At 42.5% G+C, this 24,774-nt stretch overlaps 1 protein-coding gene across 2 annotated transcripts in view; it reads left to right on the plus strand.

The window, feature by feature from the left end:
• ADGRL3 (adhesion G protein-coupled receptor L3) overlaps positions 1–24,774 on the plus strand; it is a 479,733-nt gene that overhangs the window by 408,246 nt on the left and 46,713 nt on the right. For both annotated transcript variants that reach the window (XM_053940149.1, XM_053940150.1), the window contains 7 exons: positions 2,595–2,778; positions 3,578–3,700; positions 5,842–6,050; positions 6,746–6,922; positions 16,503–16,712; positions 17,215–17,435; positions 24,256–24,322. In XM_053940149.1, coding sequence (XP_053796124.1) covers positions 2,595–2,778; positions 3,578–3,700; positions 5,842–6,050; positions 6,746–6,922; positions 16,503–16,712; positions 17,215–17,435; positions 24,256–24,322 — 1,191 coding nt within the window. The remainder of the gene's footprint in view (positions 1–2,594; positions 2,779–3,577; positions 3,701–5,841; positions 6,051–6,745; positions 6,923–16,502; positions 16,713–17,214; positions 17,436–24,255; positions 24,323–24,774) is intronic.

Raw genomic sequence — 24,774 nt, forward strand, 5'->3', positions numbered from 1 at the left:
AATTAATCTCGGATGTAATGCCAACAAAAACAGCCTACCAGCTTTGTTCAGATACATGGTAAGGACATGACCCAAAGTCCTTGGAAATCTTCCTGGAGTTTTGTGTTTGACCCCAGACCCAAAGTGAGGTGAAGTGGCTGGTTTCAGGTTAGTCACTTCAAGAGGATGGATGCTCAGCATTGGGTGGGGAGTGTACATGGTTCAGGAAGTGGTACATTAGGCTTAATTGGTATTTTCTCTCAAACTTGCATGCACACATATGTGCACATCTGAAAAAAAAGTACGAGTGCATTAGATAATTTTTTTTTTCCTGAGGGAAAGACTCTGCAGCAAATGTTTCACCATAACACAAATATTTTAGCATCTGTTTCATATTCTGATGAATAGACATTACCTTTCTGTCCAGAGCCAGGAGCTGGATCTGCTGCAAAGACATTTTACACCATTCAGATATTGATAAAAGTATGCAGGATGCTGTTTTAGCAGAGAATTTAAGACACCGATAGGAGCTGAGCTAAATGGAGGTAAGGCAAATTGTGTGATAACATGGAAAGGGGAGAAAAATCCTCATTTTCTGCTTTCCGGGCATAGAAGGTCTTTACAAGAAAACACCATGTTGTGTAGAAGCTGCACCACAAAATAATCAAGCTTTTTGGTCACTGGAAAATAACACCACATATTTTTTTGCCTGTGAAGAGATAAACTACCAAAGTATACTACAAAATTTTATTAAAAGCTGCAGAGATCAGGCTTCCAAATTCTAAAACACAGAAAAATATCAGATTTATATGCTATGGATTTTTCTGTTTCTTCTTGACTACTAATTTTAACCAGCTTGTTGTATGTACATAGCAAATGTGGTAAGATAATTTTCAGACTATTCAGGAAAATCAGTTTAATAATCAGTTTTAAAAATTGCTTTATGGTTATCAATTTCCACTTAAGACCAAATGAGTGAGGCATTCTGCTGATGGTATAAGAGAGATTTGGCATAAGAACAAATTAGTTAATTGACCATGAATAAATGTAACTGTGAAAGTAGGAGCTTTGTGCTGTCAGAGGAGCCCAATTATGGTGCAGTCTCCCAACAGGAAACCTGATGGTGTGAGAAACCTTCCAAACTCAAAGAAAGTATCTTTGCTGGGATTAAAAGCACCAACAGTGGCAGTTCTAGCTGCCTTTTTTCTCCTTGAACTTTGCTGTAATTGAAATGCTTGTTAAGGTCGTGTGGCTATAGCAATAAATTCTAGTTCGATGTGACCGTATCTTCCCATTGCTCATTTGCACCTGACCATGACTGGTGAGTGAGTCAGAATTCTCTGTGCCACATGTTGCCATTGTAGCACTCCTCCTGAGAGCTCTGCTGGGGAATGGGCCATGCAACAGCTTCTTTCCACCCATGGGTTTAGCAACTGTATCAGGGGTAAATACTGAAGTATTCCCATGACAGTGAGCCCATGGGGCACACTTTAAGCATGGAAAATGTTGAAGTCCCATGGGACTGTCATCAGCTTGCAGAGCAGAGGTGTGGGTTTGATGCCTATGTGCTCAGCATACAGAAAATTATTACAAACAGCAATTTCATCTTGGATGGGAGGTTGGTTTCTGCAGTCAGCCTTAGGTGGCAGTGGAGGTGTTTCTCTGTGGGGTAGGCCTGCCTGGTGACTAGACCCTAACCAGCTGAAGAAAGCATGATCCAAGTAGCTTATTTTTTATCCTTTTCCTCTGTACAATCAGTTCTATTAACTGGTACAGCTGGTCTCATTAAAAATGTTCACTGAAAAGTGGTTGAGTCAGCTCTGGTTAGTAACAAAGCAGAGAACTTAGGTTGAGAAAAGTCTTCAGTCTGGGTAAATTCTACTGCAGTAATTTTGCAGCCATGAGACCAGTGCAGTTTTGCATAATCCTGTGTGTGCATCCAGATTAACCTGTTGGAAGTTATCCATGGGAGAGCTCTTTGTGCATGGCAGCTCAGGGCAGAAGGTACACTGTAGGAGGGACTGAAGCAGTTTCCGCAGGGCTGACTCCTTCCTGAATGCAGTGATTTGAAATGTAGTGTCTTATCTAAATCTCTACGGGCACCTGCTGCTGCTCTGGATGAAGTGGTGTAACTCAGCTATCTCTGTGTCTTCATGGCTGCCTGCCAGAGGTTATGTGGTAGGAAATGTTTTAGGGAGCACAGCCTTTGCAGATACCAAATACCTTCGTTGAGTGCCCCAGCCCTACTCTTGAGTTCTGGTGCTGCAGATGGGGTTTTCCTGCATGTTTCCTTAACTGTCGTTTTCCTTCTTCCCCTCCTTCCCCACCTGCCCTAATTCCTTCTTTTTTGAAGCCCACAGCTGATGATTATGGAAGCAGAAAAGCACCATTCCCAGCCTGCATTTATAATAATATCAGTATTTCCTCCCTGTCCCATCTGATGGTACAGAAGCTGTCCTGCTCCATTGCAGCCTGCCCTAATGGGTGGGGCAAGGAGATGCTGTCATCCCCCTGTAAACTGATGTGTGTGGAGGATGGGACTAAGCATATGTCAGAGGTATGTGGTGCTTTAGTTTTGCTGGAGCTTTTTCTCACTCCATCCCTCTGCCTTGCAGGCCATGGTGGAGACGGTGAACAACCTCCTGCAGCCTCAGGCTCTGAACGCATGGAGGGACCTGAATGCGAGCGAGCAGCAGCGTGCAGCCACCAAGTTGCTGGACACAGTGGAGGACAGTGCCTTCGTGCTGGCTGACAACCTGCTGAAGACAGACATTGTCCGGGAGAACACTGACAACATCCGTAAGGGGCAAATCCCATAAGTACCGAGAGCAGCCAGTGGAAGAGTAAAGGCTGTGAAGCCCGGCTTTGGTCTTGGTCCCTAGATTAATTGGAGAGCGATTTGTTAGATAGGTCTTGGGCCTTTGTGTGAAGGACTTCAAAATGTTTCCAAAAGAGCCTAAAGGAATAAGGCAGCTCTCTACCCTTGAAATCCCATGGAAAATGAACGCCTGACCTGCCTTTATTACTCCTGGCTTTGAGGGTATAATCTGTGCTAGAGCAATGAGAGCACTGCTTCACAGGGGGATTGTTCATCGTAAGACAATTGTATTTCATTTCATACAAATTTGTGTCTTTATTCAGCTGACTGTTGATTTTAATTAAAAAACAAGCATGATGGAAAGCACCAGCATATGTAAATTGAGAACAACTCTTCTTTCTATTTCCATGAATACAGATCCTGAGCACTGATAACATTTACAGAAAGTACCAATCGCCAGTGGCAAAGAACTAGTATTCTCAGATTTTCATTTTAACCGTTGTCCTTAATATCCTGAGGTTCTTGTTTACAAGAACTGGTTGTCTTTTGTCTTCCACAGAGAGTAGAATTTATTTGCGTGTTTTTTTTAAAATTAAATTTAAAACTTCTTCAGGGCAAAGATTTAAAAAGAAATAGGAGCCCAAACACATTCTAACAATGCAGTACTGTAATTCCCCTCCTCTCAGCTGGTTGGTACACCATTTTGTAGCTTTGAAATACTGTGTTGAAGATTATTTCAGCAGAGATTTTTTTCTTAGTGTCTGTCTCTCTTGCACACAGAGCTGGAAGTTGCGAGACTAAGCACAGATGGGAATCTGGAAGATCTGAAGTTTCCCCAGAACATGGGCCATGGGAGCACCATTCAGCTGTCAGCAAATACCTTGAAGCAAAATGGTCGAAATGGTAGGTCTGGCACCTCAGACCACATCAGCCTCATGAGGCAGTCATGCCTTAGGCATTGTTTTGTGTTTAACCATTATAAGTAAAGTATTAATTGCTATGTTAATATTTAAATTAACAGTGGTGTCATTTGTTCATGCCCTTGACTGCAAGCTACGTTGACTGACTGGGAATGTATTATATTGCTAAGTGATTCACAGCCTTCAAAAGTATTTTGTGATGTTAAAAATGCATCAGGTCCTTAAATTATAGGGCTTCTGTGGCACAGTGCTGAATCCAGAGAAGTGCTTTTAACTGCTGATTTCTGCAATAGGAGGCTTCAGATGGGATAAGAGGCTCATTTGAGTAAACTGCTTCACAGCAGGGTACCATACAAATATCTGAAGAAGTTCTGGGAAGAAACAATAGTAGCAAATATTAATAATGAGCCAACATGGCAGAAAAGGTTGATTAACTGTTATGAGTCTAAATCTTTAGTGCCTTTCTGTATCTTATGAACCTCCTGATACAGCATAAATTTTAGATGATGTTATATGTGAATGGTCTTCATCCTGCCAAGCCATTTATTTCCAGATCAGGAGTTTGAGCAGACACATTTGTTGATCTCTACAGCCTCACTGTAGACCAACTTTAAACTCATAGGCTTCTAGTGGTGGGCCCAACATCCTCCTATTTCTGAGTTCCTTTAAAATTTAATCTCTATACAGGGGACAACACTCACATACAGGCTTTGATCACTGCAGGCAAAACACAGAATCATAGAATGGCTTGGCTTGGAAGAGACCTTTAAGAATCATCTGGTTCCAACCCCCTTACCATGAACAGGGACACTTTCCGCTAGATTAAGTTGCTCAAGCCCCATCCAACCTGGCCTTGAACACTTCCAGGGATGAGGCATCCTCAGCCTCTCTGGGCAGTCTGTGCCAGTGCTTCACCCTCCCCTGTATAAAGAAAAAAAAAAACATGGAATGATAAGGCAGCATTACAACCAGACCAGATGTGTTAAAATTTCTAGAAACTTTAGACAAAGTTCGGTCTGGTGGTTCAGAAAGAAAGTCTTGCCATTGTCTTGCTTGCACATAGGATTTGAGGAGAATTATCTCTTTTAGAGACAGTTTAACACTCAAGATGTGTAGCAAAACTCCAACAGGGCAGGACTTTTACTCTGCTATCTATTGGCAGCAATGAAAGGAAAGTTTTGTATTTTGAAACACAGTTCTGTTCAAAGCAGAACCCTATCATTTTTCACCAGCTTGACACATGCCCAGAGGTCACCAGAGAGCCATGGAATTATCATAAAAGGATTTAGGTTGGGAGGAACCTTTGGAGTCATCAGTGCTTGACCTTCCTCAAATGCTGTGGTAATTCATATAGGAACAAAAACATATGTCTCCACAACTAATACATATGAAGGCAAACTAATCACATTCCATTCCTATTTATAGGCTGTGAAATAATGTGCAAAACAGAAGGCAAACTGGATGGTTTCAGTTAAAAACAGTTGGCTGGTAGACTCAGATTTCTGCAGGCTCTCTAATGGTGTTTTTCTGATTATCTGATTGGCAAATTAATGGAATTAATGTATTTTTAAATGAAATTTCTGAAATTTCGTTTTACTTGTCATGTGAGATTGAAATTCTGTTGGAAAGGTTTTGATTTCTTCTCCCAGATTTGTCCCTACACTTTCCTGAGATAATCTTAATTTATTACCAAACTAAATTATAGTTTTATATTGCATCTGTGCAACATGTCAGCTTGAAACATATTTCCCAGGTATATCCAGGAGAATAAAATTATGTCAGGTGGGAAATGGACCACCTGACCTCTTTTTTTCTGAAGCCAGTTATACCTACTGGTGCCAAAAATAAGCCCACCTTCCCTGTCTGTCTTCTGCTCATCTGTTTGCTTATTAAAGTTTCTTCTGGAAGAAGGAGCTCTGCCCTTCTTATCCAAGGACTGCTTGTTGCACCTCTTGGTGCTCACTGGAATTGGGAAGAGGTGCGTTTTCATATGCTGCATCCTGGTCCTTTCACATTTTCTCAGAGCAGGTTTGAAGTTGGTTAAGAGAAAAGATTTGCAATCTAAAAACCAAAAAGCCACCCCGATGACTCAACCTGGCTATCTAACCTCTTACCTTTCTCTAGGTGAGATCAGGGTGGCTTTTGTGCTATACAACAACCTGGGCACCTATCTCTCCACGGAGAATGCCAGCATGAAGTTGGGAACAGAAGCAATGTCAACCAATCATTCTGTCATTGTCAACTCTCCTGTCATCACGGCAGCAATAAATAAAGAGTTCAGCAATAAGGTTTACCTGGCTGATCCTGTGGTGTTCACTGTCAAGCACATCAAGGTGTGTGAGTTCAAAAAGCACTTCTCTTTTTTTTTTTTTTTTTTTTGGTTTCTGAAATGAAATGATGCAAAAGTTGGCTGCTGTGAGGCCCCCAGCAGTCCTTGATTAGATTTTGAATTATACTTTTGTTCCTTTGCACTTTGTGTTATTTATGGAGAAGGTGTCCTTTGCATTGCATTAATAGAAGTAAAGAAGGTGTCTCCTTTGAACTGATGCCCATTGCTCAGTTGCTGACACGCATCATTCTGTAATTAAAAACTACCAATAAATTAGAATAGACCATAATGTTATTTTATCATGGTGGCAGGGGAGTTTAGAGGAAAGTGGAATTACAGTGAAAGAGGACAGCTAAGTCCTCCTGCTAGCCAAGCTCAGTCGTTGCAAAAGTTGATTGCTTAAAGCAATTAATTTCTCTGCTCTGCAATGCAAATGAAGCAGTCTGGTTTTGAAGAGTTGGATTTAGTCAATGTCAGAAATTAATCAGAAATAAGAACAAAGAACTAAGTTTGCACTGGCAAAGAGTGCAGCAACAATCTAACTTTCTCTTGTATTGGCAAGTAATACTTGATGTATAAGCCACTACTAATTGTTTATCTAAAATTAAAAGGTGAGAGTTACAAAGAGTCTCAATAGTGCATTTAGAAATCTCTGAGAGCCTATTATTGTTACTGCATTTATTAATTTCTTCCCTGCAGCAGTCAGAAGAAAATTTTAACCCGAACTGTTCATTCTGGAGCTACACGAAGCGTACAATGACAGGGTATTGGTCCACCCAGGGTTGTCGCCTCCTGACAACTAACAAGACACACACCTCGTGCTCCTGCAACCACCTCACCAACTTTGCAGTCCTAATGGCACATGTGGAAGTTAAGGTAGGCATTGCAGATTCCCAGGCTGCCAATGCACTGGGCAGGAAAAGTAGTCAATGTATGGCACCATTTTGTTGCTACTAATGGAGCTGAGCAGGGAAGTTGCTGTGTGACAGTAACTCTGAAAGTAGAAGGCATCTGGTGTAAGCCTTCCTTCTGCTCTGTGGTGAAACAGGAAATAGTCACACCACTGCAAAGCCTGTCTTGGGTTCTTAGCATGGGCAGCTCTGAGCTGGGGATAGCGAGTGAGCAGGTTTAGCTGTTGCCATATCCTTTACTAACTAGTACAGAACATCTCCTGGCTGGGTTCTTTCTCATAGGGTCCTCTCTGTGTCATTAGGGAGTAGCAAGGTGGGGGGACAGAAGTGTGCAGTCCATCTCGTGGGGTGCAAGGTTGGGTGTCCTGCTGGTGGCAGCTGCAGATACACTGCCACACATGTTTGTGTGAGGTGCGTGTGTGGAGCCAACAGTGTTTTCCTCCTTCCAACCAAGGGGAAAATACATTGTCTGCATCTCACTCTGTGACAGAGACATGCAGAGTGTGACACATGAGAGGGAAGCTTCTGATACCATCCTGTATAGACTGGGCATCTACTTGAGGCCAGTACATGACCAGCTGGTTCCCTTGCCCACCTTTATGTCCGTGGTGTAAATCTAGCTTTTCACATGACTAACCCCACAGGAGCTAAAGTTGTTAATCCTGAAGGTAGATGTTCCTCATGGTAGCAGTGGTTTTGGGATTGAAGCACACATTTGGGATTTTACTCAAGAACAGGAGAATGGTTGAGATGATCCTCTATTTCCTGAGCTGCCTTGGCTGTCTTTGGTTGAGAACAGTCTAAACTGCTGGAGAAAGAAGAAAAGGCCCTGATGCTCAAAAGATTTTGGCCTAGTCATTTTCTTTATTGTGATCTCATGTGCCTGGCACAGCAGCAAAATCCACAGCTCTGAGCCAGATATGGAATTGGCATCTTCCATGCAGGCAGAACTTTTCAGATTCACTTTCATGACCAGCATAACGACATTTTATGGCTTTAAAACTACTTTTTCTCAAGTAGTCTTCCAGTGTCACTGCTTTGTGTATTTCTGTTCCACTTAATAATCTGAAGAGGAATGTGAAGAGCTGCAATAAAATATATATTAAATAAGCATCATGTATGACAAAAGTTCTGCAAAAAAGAAATGGGAGCCTGGGGGCACATTTCATGCAACAGCTGGGTCCAGCTGAGAGGGGCAGGATATATCTGTTGCTCCTGCAAGTTGTGGTAACCACTTTATTCTGCTGGAGTCAGTCCTAGTCCAGGAAACACGCCATTAAATGTTCGTGCCATTGTCCTGGGAGATGCCTGAAGAATAGGCCTATTCAAAGCACATATTTACACGTTAATGGCATTCTGCAGTCCAGGTCTGGTTTTGCCAGTTTCCTATAACTGCTTGAATTTTCATAAGAAATGTGTGTTTGGCTCATTATCACCCACCTGGTATTAACAGATATGCCTGAGTTGCTGAAGTCAGAGGCTGCAGCTGGGAAATGCAGATAGAGATCCACTCCACTGGTGTGAATGGGGGTGATCCCTACTGCCGGGTGCAGATACAGCCGAGTGCTCAGCAAGCCTCTTCTCAAACTGCAAATAGGTCAGCCTTGTCTGCACTTTCCATCCAAACCTTGTGAGACAAGTAGAGCTGCTGTTATCTCATCTTGCAGGAAAAGTATGTAAGACCCTTCCTCGCCCATGTTCATCCATCAGGATGGAAAGAGCTGCAGCTGGAAGCTTCCTGAGTGCCAAGCAAGTGTGCTATTAGCTAGTGGCTGTTTTTGGGTGTTAACAACTGCCGTCAAGACTTTCAGGTCACGTTTTATCATTTGGCTGCAGCCAAAGTACCATTGCTGTCAGAGCCAAAGTGACTCCACTTTGTTGACTCTGATACAGCCGGACAGCTTCCTGGCATGTCCACTTCAGTGATCATCCTGGCCTGAGGGCAAAGGCATGGCAGGGTTTCCTCCCACATAACACAGACACATATTTCAGGTATAAATATACAGACATTTGCAACTTGTCCTGCCAGCTGCTTGTCACCTTGCTCTTCCTGGTTGCACTGTCTCGCTCCATGGCGGACGTGACCGTGTGGCTCTTGGCATAGAAGGTGGCTTATGTGACATTTCTTATGCCATTGTAATGAGTTGATTTTAAAGTCTTGGCAGCACAATACCTGCTAGTTTGGAAAAGTGGAGGTTTAGAAACAAATGGGAGTTGTCATTCATTGACTCACGCTCACTGCTCATAGATATGCTTTTGAGCCTTTTTTTATCTAGTGGCTGGTTCAAAAAGGCATTCCTCAGTCATTCCATGATCTGTTAGTGTCCTTGGAGGTGGAATGATCCTTGTGGAAATGATGTAGTGTGCTTCTGCAAGACCTCTTAGACCAGTGACCAGGATCTCTAAAAGGACTGTTGTACTCACAATAAATAATAATATTCTGGGAGCTTTGCAACAGAAACAATTTTCTCCCATGATTGAGATTTGTAGTTTCCTGACTTCAGTTGTTTGGATTTTTGGATCTGTAGGCAACATTCTTTGCCTTAAAGAGTATCTACAGCACCCTTCCTAATAAGACTGAAAACTGGGCATCATGGGGAGCAGACATCATAGTCCTGCTAATCAAAAATGAGCACCAATTTGACAAGTGTCACATTTGCTCATGAATGATCTCCCTGCCTGGTAACTTGGCACAAGAGCATGTTCTCCAGAGGGGATCTCGGTGGCTGCTCTGTGAGTTCCGGGCTGCAGTTTAATTATTAGCAGAGTGTGTGTGGCAAGGTGGAACTGGAAGGTAGTGTCACTGAGGAGAGGTGATTGATGGCCATCTGGCTCTCCAGTGTGAAAAAGCAATGTGTCTTTGTACAGAGGGACAGAAAATGCCACCATCTGACCATGGCAGCAGGGATTTATTGGTGTGCTTGAAGTAGAAGTTGCTGGAATCAATTCTGGTCTGACTAGGACAGTACCTGATTAAGAGGAGAATTTAATTTGAAGATGTTTTCTGCCTGTTAAAATAAGTTGGGCTTAGAGTTTTTTATTCACCCACTGGGGTAAAATAACAGTGTCCAAGACCAAGAGTTGGCTGTGCACAGAAGCAGGATGCATAACTGCTGGGAAGAGCAGTGGGCCCTCACCTGCAAGTCCCCTTCCAGCCACTGTCTATAAAAATGTGGTGGCTCCCATGCTGTGGAACAAATCCCATCATTAAATAAGCCACCCTACCTATGTAATTGCTGTAGAATTATTCAAAATTTACAAGTTGTTTTTTCATAAGCTTGTGCTTTGCATCATACTAATTATAGCAGATGCATCTTAAATGTATCATGGGGAAATTATGCAGCCAGAAAACAAGTTCAGAGTTGGTGGGAAAGTGCAATTAATAAAACCACCCAAACCAGAATAAGCAAAGGTGCCCCCAGGGTAGATAAATGTTGCTTATCAGTACGTAGTGAATGCCAGATCTTACTCTTCTTTTTAAATAAAAATAGAAAGGAGGAAAAAAAGAAAGGTATTTTGACTGTTGCAATTAATAGGAAAGTTTCAGGTGTTTTTCTTTACCACAAAGAGATTACACTGTGCTAATTATTTGGGGAGTGGAAGCATAAGGCAAGCTAAGGAGAGAAAGGAATAAAAATATATGAAGTCTAAGTGGAATGTAATAGTCCGTTGCCTAAAGAAGTAGAGGAGCAAGCTGGAGTTATTGCAGGCTGATCCTATGTTCTAAACTTCACGTAGCTCACACTGGCAAGTGCTAAGCCTTGATCTGTGTCTTGCTGCACCCTTCCTTTCTGGCTGAGAGCAGGGTGAATTTGAGCAAAGGTAGTAGCCATGGTGTGGTGGAACCATGTCCCAGCTGTCTCTCAGCACTGGGCTGATAGGAGAGCACATCGCTGTGATAGCAGAAGCTGATGATGCTGTGACCAGGCTTTTAACAGAAGCTCACATTTCTGGCAGCTTGGCTGGGTGGATGTCTACACTATGTTTGGCACAACTGCTGTAGCTCATTTCTTCTGTTGGAGATGCCATGTGAGTAATCAGAGCTGCCTAAATCCAGCCATCGTGGGAGAGCAGGATGATGGATGCAATTATTTTTCCTAAGTCTCCTCTCCATGACTGAATTTGACCTTAGCTGCCTCTCAGTTGTAGTGGGGTTGGTGAGTTCAGTGGAAATAGTGGGCTCTTGCCATGTGTTGTATCTGCAGTAGAGCCTGTGACACATGGTGAGGTGAGGTCTATATCCATTTCTCTATGCACACCTGTCCCCATACAGCTTTGTTCTGGCCACGGGGGTTTCTAGGACTTAAAATGGCTGCTGCTTCTGGCAGTCACTGGAAGGCTGTTGCATTTCTGGGGAGAAGTTTGTGGGAGAGAGTTCTGTTAGAAGGGCTTCATCTTGCTGAGGAGGGCAGAAGAGGAGGAAGCTCATATGTGTTGCCCATGCAGAAAATGAAGGCAGCTTTGTGGACTAAGGCAAGGAGAGAAAAGATGACTAAACCACCTTGTAGGAATGCTCAGGGATCTGAGCCTTGTTGTGAATGGCCGAAGTCAGAAGACATTAATATTGCACAGAGGCTTCAGGTGGGAATTTGCTCACTTTGTTCCTGGGTTAGGACCTGATGGTGCCAATGATTGCATCACCTTTGCATAGCCCAGAGGAAATGCATACCAGGTCCATGGGTGCTGTATTCACTGTGGAGCACAGCTGCCTACCTCCCTGGGTACATCATTGGGGAAGATGGAGAGGATGGGTGCTAAAGCAAACGGTCATAGTCCTCTTGGCCACAGAAGGGGAAAAGCTCCCTTAAAGCCTCTCATACTTTCATAGCCACAGCAGGTGATGCCTTTAGCCAGCTCGGATGTACTTTGGGAATCCTTGGGGTTTCCTCCCAGTCCATGTACGCCAGCTGGTGCTTTTGACACATCTACAAAACCATCTGCCTCTTCAGTAACTCTTTGCACACAGCCAACAAAGCATTACAGCCAGGTCATAGCAGTAAATCCTCTCACCACCAGAGATGGGGGGAAAAAGGGCAGAGAGACCCTGCATAGCTCCAAAAGACCTACAAATCAAAGAAACAGCATCAGCAATGCACAGAAGTTCAAACCTGTCCCACTTGGGTTTCTGCCCAGCCCAGCACTCTGCCAGCTCCCACCAGGCACTGAGCGGTCATATTGGAGCTAGTTTGATGACATTGTGTTTTTATTTACTGCTTGCTTATTCTTCCACCCCCAAAGATTACTTCTTCCATTCCTGGAAGGACAGATTAGCAAATGTGTCCTTTGCTGCTAGCAGCTTGGTTTGGCTGCTGTTTTCTTCTGATGATGTTTTTAATAAGGGAGGAAATGGCTGTTCATCTCAGGGAGAGCCATTCTGTCATAAGCTGACATTCCCTGGGATTTGTTTTTATTAGCTCAGCTGTGGTGTACAGCACTGCCAGAGCTGCTCATTGATTTTCCCAGCCTGGATAATATTGGGGCTGCCTGCTCACCCTGCTGCATTTGCGACCAGTGTTCCTGTAACTCCTCCTGCACAAATCCCTGTCAGCACTCTCCTCCTACTGCTCCTGGCCCCACTGGAACAAAACCAGGTCTTTATCCCAAAGCCAGAGACATCTCTTTTCACTGGGCTTTATGTTTACTAAATCATAAATGTAAAGCAAACTTACTATAGAAACACTGTCACTGAAGTGTTTTGGTTTTTGTTTTTTTCTTCAATTACTTAGTAAGTTGCTCCTGTGCTAAAAATAATCTGTGTGTCAGCTTATTCTGTGAAGTGAGTGTAGCTTAGTGGTAACAAACCTCAGTGTCTTGCATGCTATGCCATGTAGCACCAGTGTCGAGAGCCATGGTGCATTTGGGCAAGGAGTTGTTTGGTTGATGCTGTCAGGAATTGTCTCTTGGACTGATATCTGGTATTTCTCATGGACTCTTCGGGTTGCCCAAGTATTTGGGAAAATAATTTAGAAGCAAGAGGTGACTGTTGTCAATACACTGGTGGTCTCAGATGTATGTTGCATGCTTTAGAGACCCTAGGGCTTTCATGGTGCTGGAAAGATACTCCTAGGGATCTTTGGGAATGGCAGATCCCAGAGGGTCGTGATCAGTGGCACAGAGTCTAGCTGGACCTGAGCAGGGAGATTAGACCAGACAACCCCACTGCTGGTCCCTTCCAACCTTCACCATGCTGTGATTCAGTGGTTAGCATGCACATCAAAGCTGTTTTATCATCAGTCAAAGAGTTTGGAACAGTGCTGGACAGGTAAAGAGAAGATTTGCTCTTCTTGTATTTTTCTATGGTTAAGAGACCAGGCTTGAAGGCTGAGACCTACATACAAAATCTTGGTGTGCCTTGTAGCATATTTAACCCTGGAACTCCATATACCAACTGTGTAAGCCAGGTTATACTGCTCCTTGTTTGTCACACAGCAATCAGGTGATAGCAAGGAAAAGCTCATGGCACTGGGAGAGGTTACCACTATTGTTCCCTTTCCTATATTATTCTGATTGCTGTAACATTGCAGTAATTTACAAGTTTCAGTCTACAGAAAAAGGCAAGTTGCCTTTTGTTGTAGTTGCTGGTGTAAAAGTTCTGGATGTGCCTGCCCTGATGGAGCAGTTGGCACTGCCATGGGAAGGATGCCAGTGCTTATCAAGTCTTCCCTGATCCATTGGCTCTGCAGTAGCACCTGAAACTGGGCATCTCAAACAGGCTGGAGTGTACCCAGCCTTTAAAATTCAGCTCACTTCTTCTCTTGGACTTTACTAGAAAAGCTACAAATTCATATTTTTTCCCCCTGAGGTGTTTTTAAATTGCTCTTGTTCCCAGTTCATTGTTATCATTCCTTTCCGTTTGTTCTTCTGTGAGTTTGTTGAGTTTGGGGAGGGAGTTTGTAATTATGGAGAAGTTGTTTTATGGTTGTTTCCCAGCACTCCAGGGATAGTGTTATGTACATAAAATCAGTATTATCTTTATGATTAATATTAAAAAGAAAAGCAGTAAGAGTGATAATAATAATAATGATACAGCAGTGAAGCATATTTACTGCTAAGTATGGTGAGCTTCTTGGGCAAGCAGCCCTTCCCTGAAGAAGGCAAAGAACCTAGATGGTAGGATCCCTCTCCAAAAGTAAAAACATCTGCAGTTCCTGCATCATGTCTTAGATTCAGCAGAGTTGTGATATTGTGATAAGAGGTGCAAGAGTTGGGACCTGTGAGACTTATCTCACTTAGGAGAAGAAGCCCTTGGAGAATTTTCCCTGCACCATGATAAGCTTGTCTTGGGATGGATGAATCTGGCCACATTTGGGTGGGGTGTGTGCATCTGGCCACCGTCTGCCTGTTTTCTTTCTCCCTGCACCCACCTACATTAGCCGCCTTCTCCTGTTGCCCAGCCCAAGAGCTCTTGGTCCATTCAGCCTGGCAGGCCAAACTAATCAGATGAGGGTTTGTTCAGGGAGATGTTCTCCTGCCATTCCCCTGCAGCCTCAGACAAAAGAAAGAATGATTTGCAAGGTGCAAGGTTTGCATTAACATTTTTCCGCAGAGTTAAGAGGGATGGATGATCTGGAATGACACTGAAATAAAGCAACTCACAGCTGCCAGGGAAATGATGTGCTTCATCTTGTCAGGTTTCTGGGCGCTGCTGGATGAGCTGGCTGGAATAGGCATTTCTGTCATGAGCTACAGAAAGCACACAATGATTTCTTGTCTCCCTGTTGGACTTGTGACCTCTAGTTCCTTAGGTATCGGAAATAGTTGGAAAGAGATGCAAGGGGGTTTGGGCAAAGGAGCCCTCCATCTCTCCACCTCCAAGTCTTCCTGGAGACAAAACTTCCAGCATGGAAGGGATACAGCAGAGAATCACTCCCCATCTTTCATTATCATTTGATGCCTATCACTCATGCTGGTGAAGCCAAAGACCTGAAAGGTTTGAGGTGTTTCTTGTGGGTGCTGACATAGCAGAATGTTTATCAGGAAAGGCCTGACATTTGATGCGGCTTTATCATTGGCAAGCAGGCAAAGAAAATGGATAAATTAATCACCTTTTCCCTCCGTCTGTCATAAGCTTTTGTGCCATGGAGAGAAAAATGTCTCCACTTTGCCCTGGCTTTTTGAAGTGTGACACTATTGTATTTGCTAGCCTACATAATGCCTAAGTCATTGAAATGCCAGAAATGGTGGAGAATGTGATTACCATTTATAATACCACCTGGTGGACCGAGAGGACATGGTGCACACAGTGGTTTTCAAGGAAAGATCCTGATAAAATTCTTGGTGAACTGGTGATAGCCAGTAAGGAGGTACATCTATACTCCCATCAATTCCTACTCTTCCACCAATTTCTCCACCAGTTCAGGAGGTTTTTACCCTCAATGACCTTTGCACAAAGGTACAAAGTTGGGCTTCGAGCTGCTCTGGGGCCATTGTGAAATGGCCCCAGAGATGTCCAGCCAGTCTTTTCCCCAGCTCATTGACTCTAATGACTTACACCCAAGTAGTCATCTCATGGCTTACCGTTTATTTCTTGTGTTTTGTTTACATTTTATTAAGCAATGATATCTGTAATTTCACTACATCTGGTGGAAGCTTGGGGAATTACACGCATGTTTTACAGCATGAACAGGGAAGAAGATGGTGGGATACTCTCACCAGGAGGGTCTCATCACGTGCCTCCTCTTTCCATGAGAGACACGCAGTGTAAGCTCAGGAGCAATGCAGCAGTGTTTTGTCAGCAGAGCCAAGGCTCACCTATCCTGACTCGCACACTTTGTTGCCTACTTTTGCACTGGCTTTGTTTGCATGGCTTTGAAGTACATCCATGTTAAAAGTTCATCACAGGGAATCAGTCACTTTCCAGGCTGTCTTAAAATCACTGCTCTGTTACAGTTTAAAAGGAAATTTGTGTTAAAAGGTCTGTCTTTTTTTCTGGGTAACGTTCTCGGGATCAATCTGACTTCCCAGGAGTTCCAAAATATAACTCCAGGGTTTGAAAAAGAAAAATCAAACTTCCTTTCTCCTTTCCCTGTAGTAAAAGAAAAAAAGAATTTAAGCAATCTCTTTCTTTCCAAAGCCTCCAAGTTCATACATCTCAGAACATTTAAAGAGAGTCTTTTTTTGCTGTTAGCAAATGACTGTAATGGACTTGCAATTGTTGGACATGATGTTGTTAGCATGAAATGCTTTTTTACACTCGTATCACTCTGTTCAGTGGTTCTGTATACTGTGTGTCCAGGCACTCCTTTGCCATGCTTGTGCAAGATTGAGCCGCAGACAAGACTAGGCCTGATATCTCAGTATTTTCATCAACAGCATATGTTTCTGCAAGGTTTTGGGGTCTGAGTCTGTTCAAGGCACCTGCAACTTGCAAGATGCTTTGGAGTCTGTGTTTCAGGTTGCAGCTTTCTTGCTGCAGGATTCAAGTTTAGGTCCATTTAATCTTTTTGTACTGATGCCTTGTGCCACAGACAACCTTACTCTGTGTCTAGGATGCATTAGAAGTCATGCATCATGCACCTGATGAGATTTTTTTGTTTTACCTTCAGCACAGTGATGCAGTCCATGACCTGCTCCTGGACTTCATCACATGGGTTGGCATCCTGCTTTCACTGGTCTGCCTCCTGATCTGCATCTTCACCTTCTGCTTCTTCCGTGGGCTGCAGAGCGACCGCAACACGATTCACAAGAACTTGTGTATCAGCCTCTTCGTGGCAGAGCTCCTCTTCCTCATCGGCATCAACCGGACTGACCAGCCGGTAAGAGACAAAGCACTTTCTGCTTCTGTCACAGGCTCTTGTCTCAGTGTATCTGCAATGTTTGACCAGTGAGAAACATTCCAGCACTGTCTTCTTTCCATGCACGAGTCCTCACAGGGCTGGGCCCCCAGCTGATAACTGACACATGCTGATGCCTACTGTGATTTCAGGGGCTGTATGTGTGTTGCTTGTTGATGTGTGTGTATGTTTAATAAGCAGGTTATAAAGATGAGCCTATACTATGTACATCTTCATGTGTTTATTTGCCTGATGGTGTATGTGCCTACCTTTGTATCTTTTAGCATCACTTATATATGCAAATATGTGTCTATTTTAAAACAATTCACACATGTTTTCCAAGTGAAAAAAAGTTCTTCCATTGGAGAGGGAAGACAAGAACACCTTCATTTTTATTAAGTCTCCAAGTAAGAGTACTCCTGACTGTTGCATTAATTAATCATAGTACAAACACCTTCCCTTGCTCTTTTCAATCCTCACACAGATTGCCTGTGCCGTCTTTGCTGCCCTCCTGCACTTCTTTTTCCTGGCAGCTTTCACCTGGATGTTCCTGGAGGGGGTGCAGCTCTACATCATGCTGGTGGAGGTTTTTGAGAGCGAGCACTCCCGAAGGAAGTATTTCTATTTGGTGGGGTATGGCATGCCTGCACTGATTGTGGCCGTGTCGGCGGCAGTGGACTACCGGAGCTACGGCACGGACAAAGTGTGAGTGACCTTTGCATTGCTTGGAGCTGCTCAGGAGAGATGGGAGTGGGGGCAACAAATGGACATGAGGAGCCCAGAGGGTTTGTTCAGGCAGAGCTCAGCCAGGAGGCATGCTTTGCCTTATCTCTGTGTTTCTTGCAGGACAAATTCTGCACTATGAAATGATTTGCAAAGGTATTTTCTAGGGAAGTCATTCAAGGAAAATTTTGTTACATCATTGCATAACAGCAGCAGTGGTAACTGTCCCTAGTCTCAGTTTGATACTATATCTGCATGATTCTCCTTCTCTAACCAAAGAGTATTTCTTATTTGGATGAAAATACTGCTTTCTTCCTCTTCTTTTTAAATTGTTCTATCAAATTAACAGAGCCTGCAGGCAAAATAGGTGGTGACTGTGGAGTGCATTAGGCTCTTTGCAAATCAGAACAGCTCTATCATTCATCATTATGAATATTCTTAAGTGTTTTAAATGTTGCTGAAGCTGGTATGGAAGCACAAGTTAGATTATCATGCAACACCATCAAATGGAAATCAAGGGGAAGCTTGAACCTTTGATTCTCTTTGCCATCTTTGCTACAGTAGGATTAACAATGTGGTTTTATTTACCTTTTTTTTCTTCCCTTGTCAGTCTGCCTTTCCAGTCTCACTTTAACTGAGTTAAGGGCTCAATACGAAGGCATATATAGCAATGAGCCAGTGGTGGTTCTGAAGCTCTTTTTTTAGCATAGATCAGGTCAGGCCATGGCAGCATTTGATTTTCTGTTAGGTTCAACTGCAGATTTTTTGCCTGAAGCCGTATTTGTATATATGAACCTTTATTTCTTGAAAAACCAGATCTGTAGAGCAGTGGAACTGCTCATGATCCATTACCATGCCAGCAGGCAGACTTGGATCCCAGATGGATATTTGTGTTGTGTTCCTCCCATGAGTAGGACAGCAGTGACCTGAATTTGTATAAATGTCACGCTTTGTGGAAAGGAAATGGCCCACACAGATAAGGGTAGGAGGGTGTAAGTTTTTAAGGATATCTACCAATTTATCCAAAGTAGTTTGACTGACTTTTACAGGCCTAGGGGGCAAAGAATAGGTAACACAACAGCTGATTTTAGAACAGCCATTTTTGAAGAAGGTTTTCCATCAGTTGCCACCTGCTTCCTGCCCCAACAAGCTCTTCTATTCACTCCCCCTCTTGAGCCTGTGCCGTCTTTGCTGCCCTATATTATTATATAAGCACCTATTAAATCAGGTATGAAAACAGTTTGCCTTGTCCCTTTAAACAAATATATTCTTAACTGTGATGTTCCTGTGGAGGACATAGCTCTTCACAGTGCCCTACATCGGGCACGTTGAGCCTCAAACATATTCCAGCAGTCTGGAAAGGACAGGACATCTGCCATTGCTGGAGCACTGTCCTAACCTGTCTGGTTTGCAGTGTAGTATTTTGTGGCTACTTTCCACACTGTTCACCCTTTGGCTTTTGCAAATAGACCTTGTTTCCATAGACCTTGCAAACAGACCTTTTGCAAATAGACCTTGTGCCCAAATGTTTCCATGGCATGGAAGGTACAGGCATAAAGTTTGGCTGAAATTCACTGAAGGCAAACACTTTGCTATCTTGGCATTGAAGAGGCAACAGTCCTGTGTCTGTGCCAATAAAATGTCTCCCTCACCACAGCACAAAGTGGTATTTTTAATGATTAAACATGTATATATAATATTTTGCAAATAAATATTTACAGAGATTTGCAAATCTAAAATATTTATTTATAATTTTTAATTCCAGAATGTACAATTTTATCACGTTCTCATGGAGGAAAATAAAAACCATACAATATGTTTTGTAGAACTATCATGCTCCATCTGGTTGATGGATGATGATGTATTTTTCAGTATAATGTTATTAGAAGGGTAGAACTGATTAGAATTTGTAGTGAACTGTATGCCAGGCATACATAATTTGGTTGCAAGAAGTTGTTTGGTTTTGCCAGGTTTTGTAAAACATTCTCTGGAATATATTACTTGCCTCTCTCCGTTATTTACTGCATTTGTTTAAGCAGGACTTAAGGAGCTGTTAGTGTTATTTGTTTTTTGCCTGGCATTTGGTGCCACCATTCATACATCTCAGAATGATTTGCTTAAACACGCAGTGTAGGGGTTTCTTGATTTCATTTCCTTTCTAAATCCAACCCTCCTGTAACACATGCCCAGATTGCGTAGCCAGGAACGGGCAGTTGTTCCTCCCTCTGTTGCTTTACTCCTCACTTGGTGCTTGTGATTTTCTGAAGTGTCCCATGTCCTATTGTTCATATTGCCATTTTGGAGTAGCTGCTCCATAAAGATACTCCTGTACACTTAATTAATTCAAGGATAGGGATTGATCCTTTTCCTACTTTTTTTGTTTGTTTGTTTTAGAATAGTTCAAACCCCTTATATTAGGAGATTAATGTGCTTTTGTGACTAAGCAGCAGCATAGTGATTCCCTTAAAAGATCATCCCATTCAGGCTAGCTCAACTGTGTTTGGTCCTTTCCCCCCAGATAAATCAGAAATGTTGTGTCTCATCTTGTTCTGATTGTAACCTGTCAAGTGAAGATGAAAAGCAGGAAGCCCCACTGCAGACAGTGTGGTTTCCCCACATTGCCAAAGAGATTCTGGCAGTGTTCTCATAAACATCCAAGTTACCATTTCTTACAGGCCATATCTTCAGCTGCTAGGTCTTAAATGCCCACAGCTCAAGTTTTGCTGCAAAAAAATATATTGGGATTGTATTTAAAAAAAATATTAAAGATACATAATTTGCCTTATCCTGTGTGTTAACCAAATCCATCCATCTCCTCGATGGATATGATGTCAAGGGTCATGGTAGGCAGTGCTGCAAAATGCAAAGAAAATAGTATTTGCATTTGTAGTTAGTTAGTTTGAAAATAACTTGCATCTAAAATTTAGTAAAAACTCAATTATGGCTTTAGCAGCCTTTGAGGAGACTCATGCTAGAAGCAGGCCATCCCAAATCAGCAGCAAGAAGCTATTCCATACTTCCATACTTCCCTGGGTTTTATATCAAAGCCTCTCACAAATTGCAGAGGAAAGCAGCTATGCTTTGAATGGTTCAATATATTTTAGAAACTTGTAGGTATATTCATTCACTGGTGATCAAATCCATCAGGGAAGGGATCTCTCTTTTGTTTCTCCCCCTTCTTCCCCCCTTTTGGAATGCCATAAAGCAGGATATACATGGTAAGCAATCCAGCTGTCAGAAAGCAAAATGAAAGCCCTGTGTATGTACACAGCCTCCGAGTCCATCAGCCAGGCGCCGACGTTTCATGCATGTAAATGCTGCTCAGAAAATAGCATCTAACAATGTGGTCTGTCTTGGGTGGCTCCACTGAACTTGTTTTATTTGCAGTGCTGCTGCCAGTATTTGGAGGAAGAAGCATGAGCTATGTGGATGCTGAACTCCATTAAGCAGAACTTATATTGCACCCTCGAAAGGCATGTCTGGCGCATACATATCCCATTACTGCACCCTGACAAGGAGGCTGTACAGCCACATGAAACAAACGGCTGAGCTCCCATGAACAACATGATATGTTTAGGGCTCTTCAAATTTTATGGTCCAATGGCAGCTAATGATTGTTTATTGGTTATATTAAATGCACCAGGGATAGTTTAGTATTTGATTTCTCTTCATGCAGAAAATAGAGTAAACTCTTTGTAGTCTTTATTACTTGGGCAAAGCTTTGGGTGACTATTGTGAGTTGCCACTGTGGAAAAGGAGGAAATTAAAAAGTAAAGGAGAGCAGTGCCACAGAGCTTGTCACAAGAACTGAACGCATTGGGGTGACTCCTAAAAAAAGCAGTGGGGTTTTGAGCAGTATTCCCTACATACACACATTTCCTGATAATCCTTTGCCTTGCACTGAGCCCTGAAGTAGCTCATTTGCTTAATGGCAGCACAGCCTAAACTCGTAATGTGGCAAGTCCGTGCTCACAGCGCAGCTACGCGTGGAGGGTCACAAGTAACTCAGCAGCCGAAGATTAGCAACTCTGGGAAGTGAGTTGCCTGTTTGCTTCCTTGTTTGGAGGACCTCATTTGTGCAGCTCATTGTGTGTGTGGGTTTTTGTCTTCTAAGGCAAGAAAAGCTCAGTGTGGTACTTGTCTGATTAGCAATTTACAGCTCCACAACACAATTGGCAGGAGGCCTGTGTTTTAATGTTTGGGTTTTAATTTGCATTTTTAATGAGGTATGACTTAAACAGGTTCAGAGTTTCACCTCTTCCTAATGACCACCAAAAACCCCATATTTTTTTTTGTCCCCCAAGACTGAGTATCATACACAATTTCATAGAAAGGCAAATTTTCGATTCAAACAAATAAAAAATTACATGGCATTTTTTGAAGTGCGCAGAGAGGCCTAAAAAAATCCTTCTCTGTTTTATCACAAACATTGCTCCAGCTTAGGTGAAGCCATCTCTCCTAGGGTTCCTTTTGCTCCATGCCTTGCCCCCATTTATCCTGATGGCAGGACCTAGTTCCTCTGCTGTTTCTCAGCAGCATCCATTTCTTGTCACTCAGTTGTTTTCTACAAATGAAGAGACAAATATTTTATGGGAGTGGGCTGGAAAATTTCATTGTTTTTGCTGTCTGGAAAAGATACCAGTTGCTTTGCTCTTTTTTGCTGAACCTGGCACAGCTTTTTGCTCCTTCTGTATTTCAGCTTTCCCTAGTATTTTCCCCATGTTCCAACTTATATGCATTCAGAACAAGCTGCACCAGATGTGACTGAAGTGTGATCACCATGCTTCAAGAAGTAAAGAGAGGGTTTATGTTTTTCCTCTTCCCCAGACTTTCCAAGATCCAGGTCACTCTTTATGCTGAAGGAAAACCAAGTTGGTGGTGACTAAAATACAGTGTTCCCAACTTCTGAGCAGCAGGGGCTGGGGGTTGTCAAAAAAAAAAAAAAAGTTCAAAATATTTTCATTAAAAAAAAAAAAATCCCCACAACCCTCTGAGTCCTCTCACACACACCAGCACTCATTATCAGTAGAAAAAAAGTGATGGGGCTGCATATTCTGTGATTTATATGTAGCAGCTGAGGCATAAGCACCAGATACTCATTTTTTCTGAGGGGGATGGGGTAGGTATAAAGTCTGAAATGCCGTGTAAATATGTGAGCTGCTGCTATGCGGACATCCTTGTTTAGGAATGGGGGGGCACTTTTTACAGGGACTTCATTATCCTTGAAACCTCTATTCCTTTGTCAAATCTAGTTGCAACTGGGTGACATTTCAGATGTCATTATGGGTGGTACACAGATGTCATGATCACATAAACCTTTTCCTATAGGGAATCAGACTCAAGTCATTTTGAGTCACTCATGTTGTTCCAGTAGATGCCTCTAAATCACCTTGAACTTCAGCAGCCATGGAGGAAACAAAATTTCCCAGCAATCGTTCTGAAAGCCTCTGTTTGCCTCTCACATTAAGATTTTGCTGCTATCACATGAAGATTCTAGATGAACAACTGCAGAGGCAGTTTGGGAATGACAGTTACGGAAGTGACAGTATTTTAATTTGTGGCAAACAGCCTTATGAGTGTGTGTGTATATATCAATACATCCCCAACTCTGATGAGACCTGAAATTTATATGGTCAGGAAGGGAAGTGAGAAGTTTTCTCTGCATATTTGAATTTATTCGTATTTTGGCTTCTCCCAGTCACAGAGGTTCAGGGCATGCTTTATTCTCTCATCAGGCATCTCCTGCTGATCATCTCCCATGGGGCTGCTGGCACAGACCTTTCTGCCTGTTGCAGAGTCCATTGGAATGGAAAAAACATTAGGCACATACACTAGAGCTGTCATTTGTGAGAATTGCTATCTTCACCACCATGAAAAATTCATATATACAGCTCCTGTCACTTGCCTAATCATGAAATTCTGTCGGATGTTTAGTATAAGAGTGGCTTTATGCTTTCTCAGTCCTTTGTGTATAAATGGAACTGTGATTTGCAGCATTACAAAGACAACAAGATATTATTTTAAACATCATGTGAAACTTTCTTGGAATTTACATTTGTCTGTCTTGTAACGAGTCACTTCCATTTTATCTTCCTGTCGCCTGGAATGAACTAGGAATGGAAATGTAATTTCCCAGGGGCTTTAAAAATGTGGGGAGTATTAAATGTAGTTGAAATTAAGCGATTAATAATTTAGTTTTAGGCCATGAATCAACTTCTTGTGATAGCGCAGACCATATGCAACCCTGGAAACATTAGTGGAAACAAAATACTCAGGAGGTTCAGGGAAATAAAACACTCTAAAGGGGAAGTTGCTGAACCTAATTAAACCTCAGCCTTCTGTTATCCAATTCATGCTGCCTATTTGCAGCAAAGTTTCTCTGATGTATTTGCTAGAGAAATGTCATCTCGCTTGACAGCTGACAGACAGCTTGCATTGCATCAGAGCTGGAGAGCAAAGAGGAGCATAAAGCAAAGAAGAAGCTCTGTGGATGTTCATCAGACCCCTTCCTTAAAAAAACCCACAGTTTAAGGAGTTTTTCCAACAGATGCAGAAAGCCTTAGCAAATAGGCCTTGTGCCATTTTCTCCTAGCTTCCTCTAGAGGTAATTATCTTACTCCATCCATAGCGCTGTCAGAAATTGGGCACATAATTCAGCATTTAAATGAACAAGCAATGTAATATTTCCCGTCTCCCACCGGCATGTTTTGCAGCTCACATTCTTCTCTGTCACTCGCTCACTCTTGATGTATGTCCTGGGTGCAGTCCTTGAATGCCTTCTTTCCCCTGTGTTTCATTACAGATGTTGGCTCCGACTTGACACCTACTTCATTTGGAGCTTTATAGGACCGGCAACCTTGATAATTATGGTAAGAACTCCTAATTAACTACTCCATCTCTCAGGTCAAGAAATAAAACTTTTGCTGTCCCTTTTCTCTTTAATTTACACAGATTAATTTGAGGAAGGCATGTTCTTCTTTGACCCTACCTGGCATAGCAATTAGACCCTCATTATGAGAGGCTCTTGGCATTGCAAAATACTTGATCAAAATGGACCAGAGACCTTCAGAATGGGCACTTGCAGAGTTTGGTTTCTACCAGTGGACATTTAGAAGTGCCAAACTCTTTTGATGCCACTCACTGCTAACACTTTTTGAATTCGAGAGTGAAGTTTTGCATTGATAATGCAAAAAGAAACAAACAAAACAAAACAAAAAACAAACAACAAAACAAAACAAAAAACCAAACAACAACAACAACAACAACAACAACAACAACAAAAAAAAAAAAAAAAAAAAAAAAAAAAAAAAAACAGAAAAAA

This window comes from Vidua chalybeata, chromosome 4, assembly GCF_026979565.1.
Source record: "Vidua chalybeata isolate OUT-0048 chromosome 4, bVidCha1 merged haplotype, whole genome shotgun sequence".
NCBI classification, from domain to species: Eukaryota; Metazoa; Chordata; class Aves; order Passeriformes; family Viduidae; genus Vidua; species Vidua chalybeata.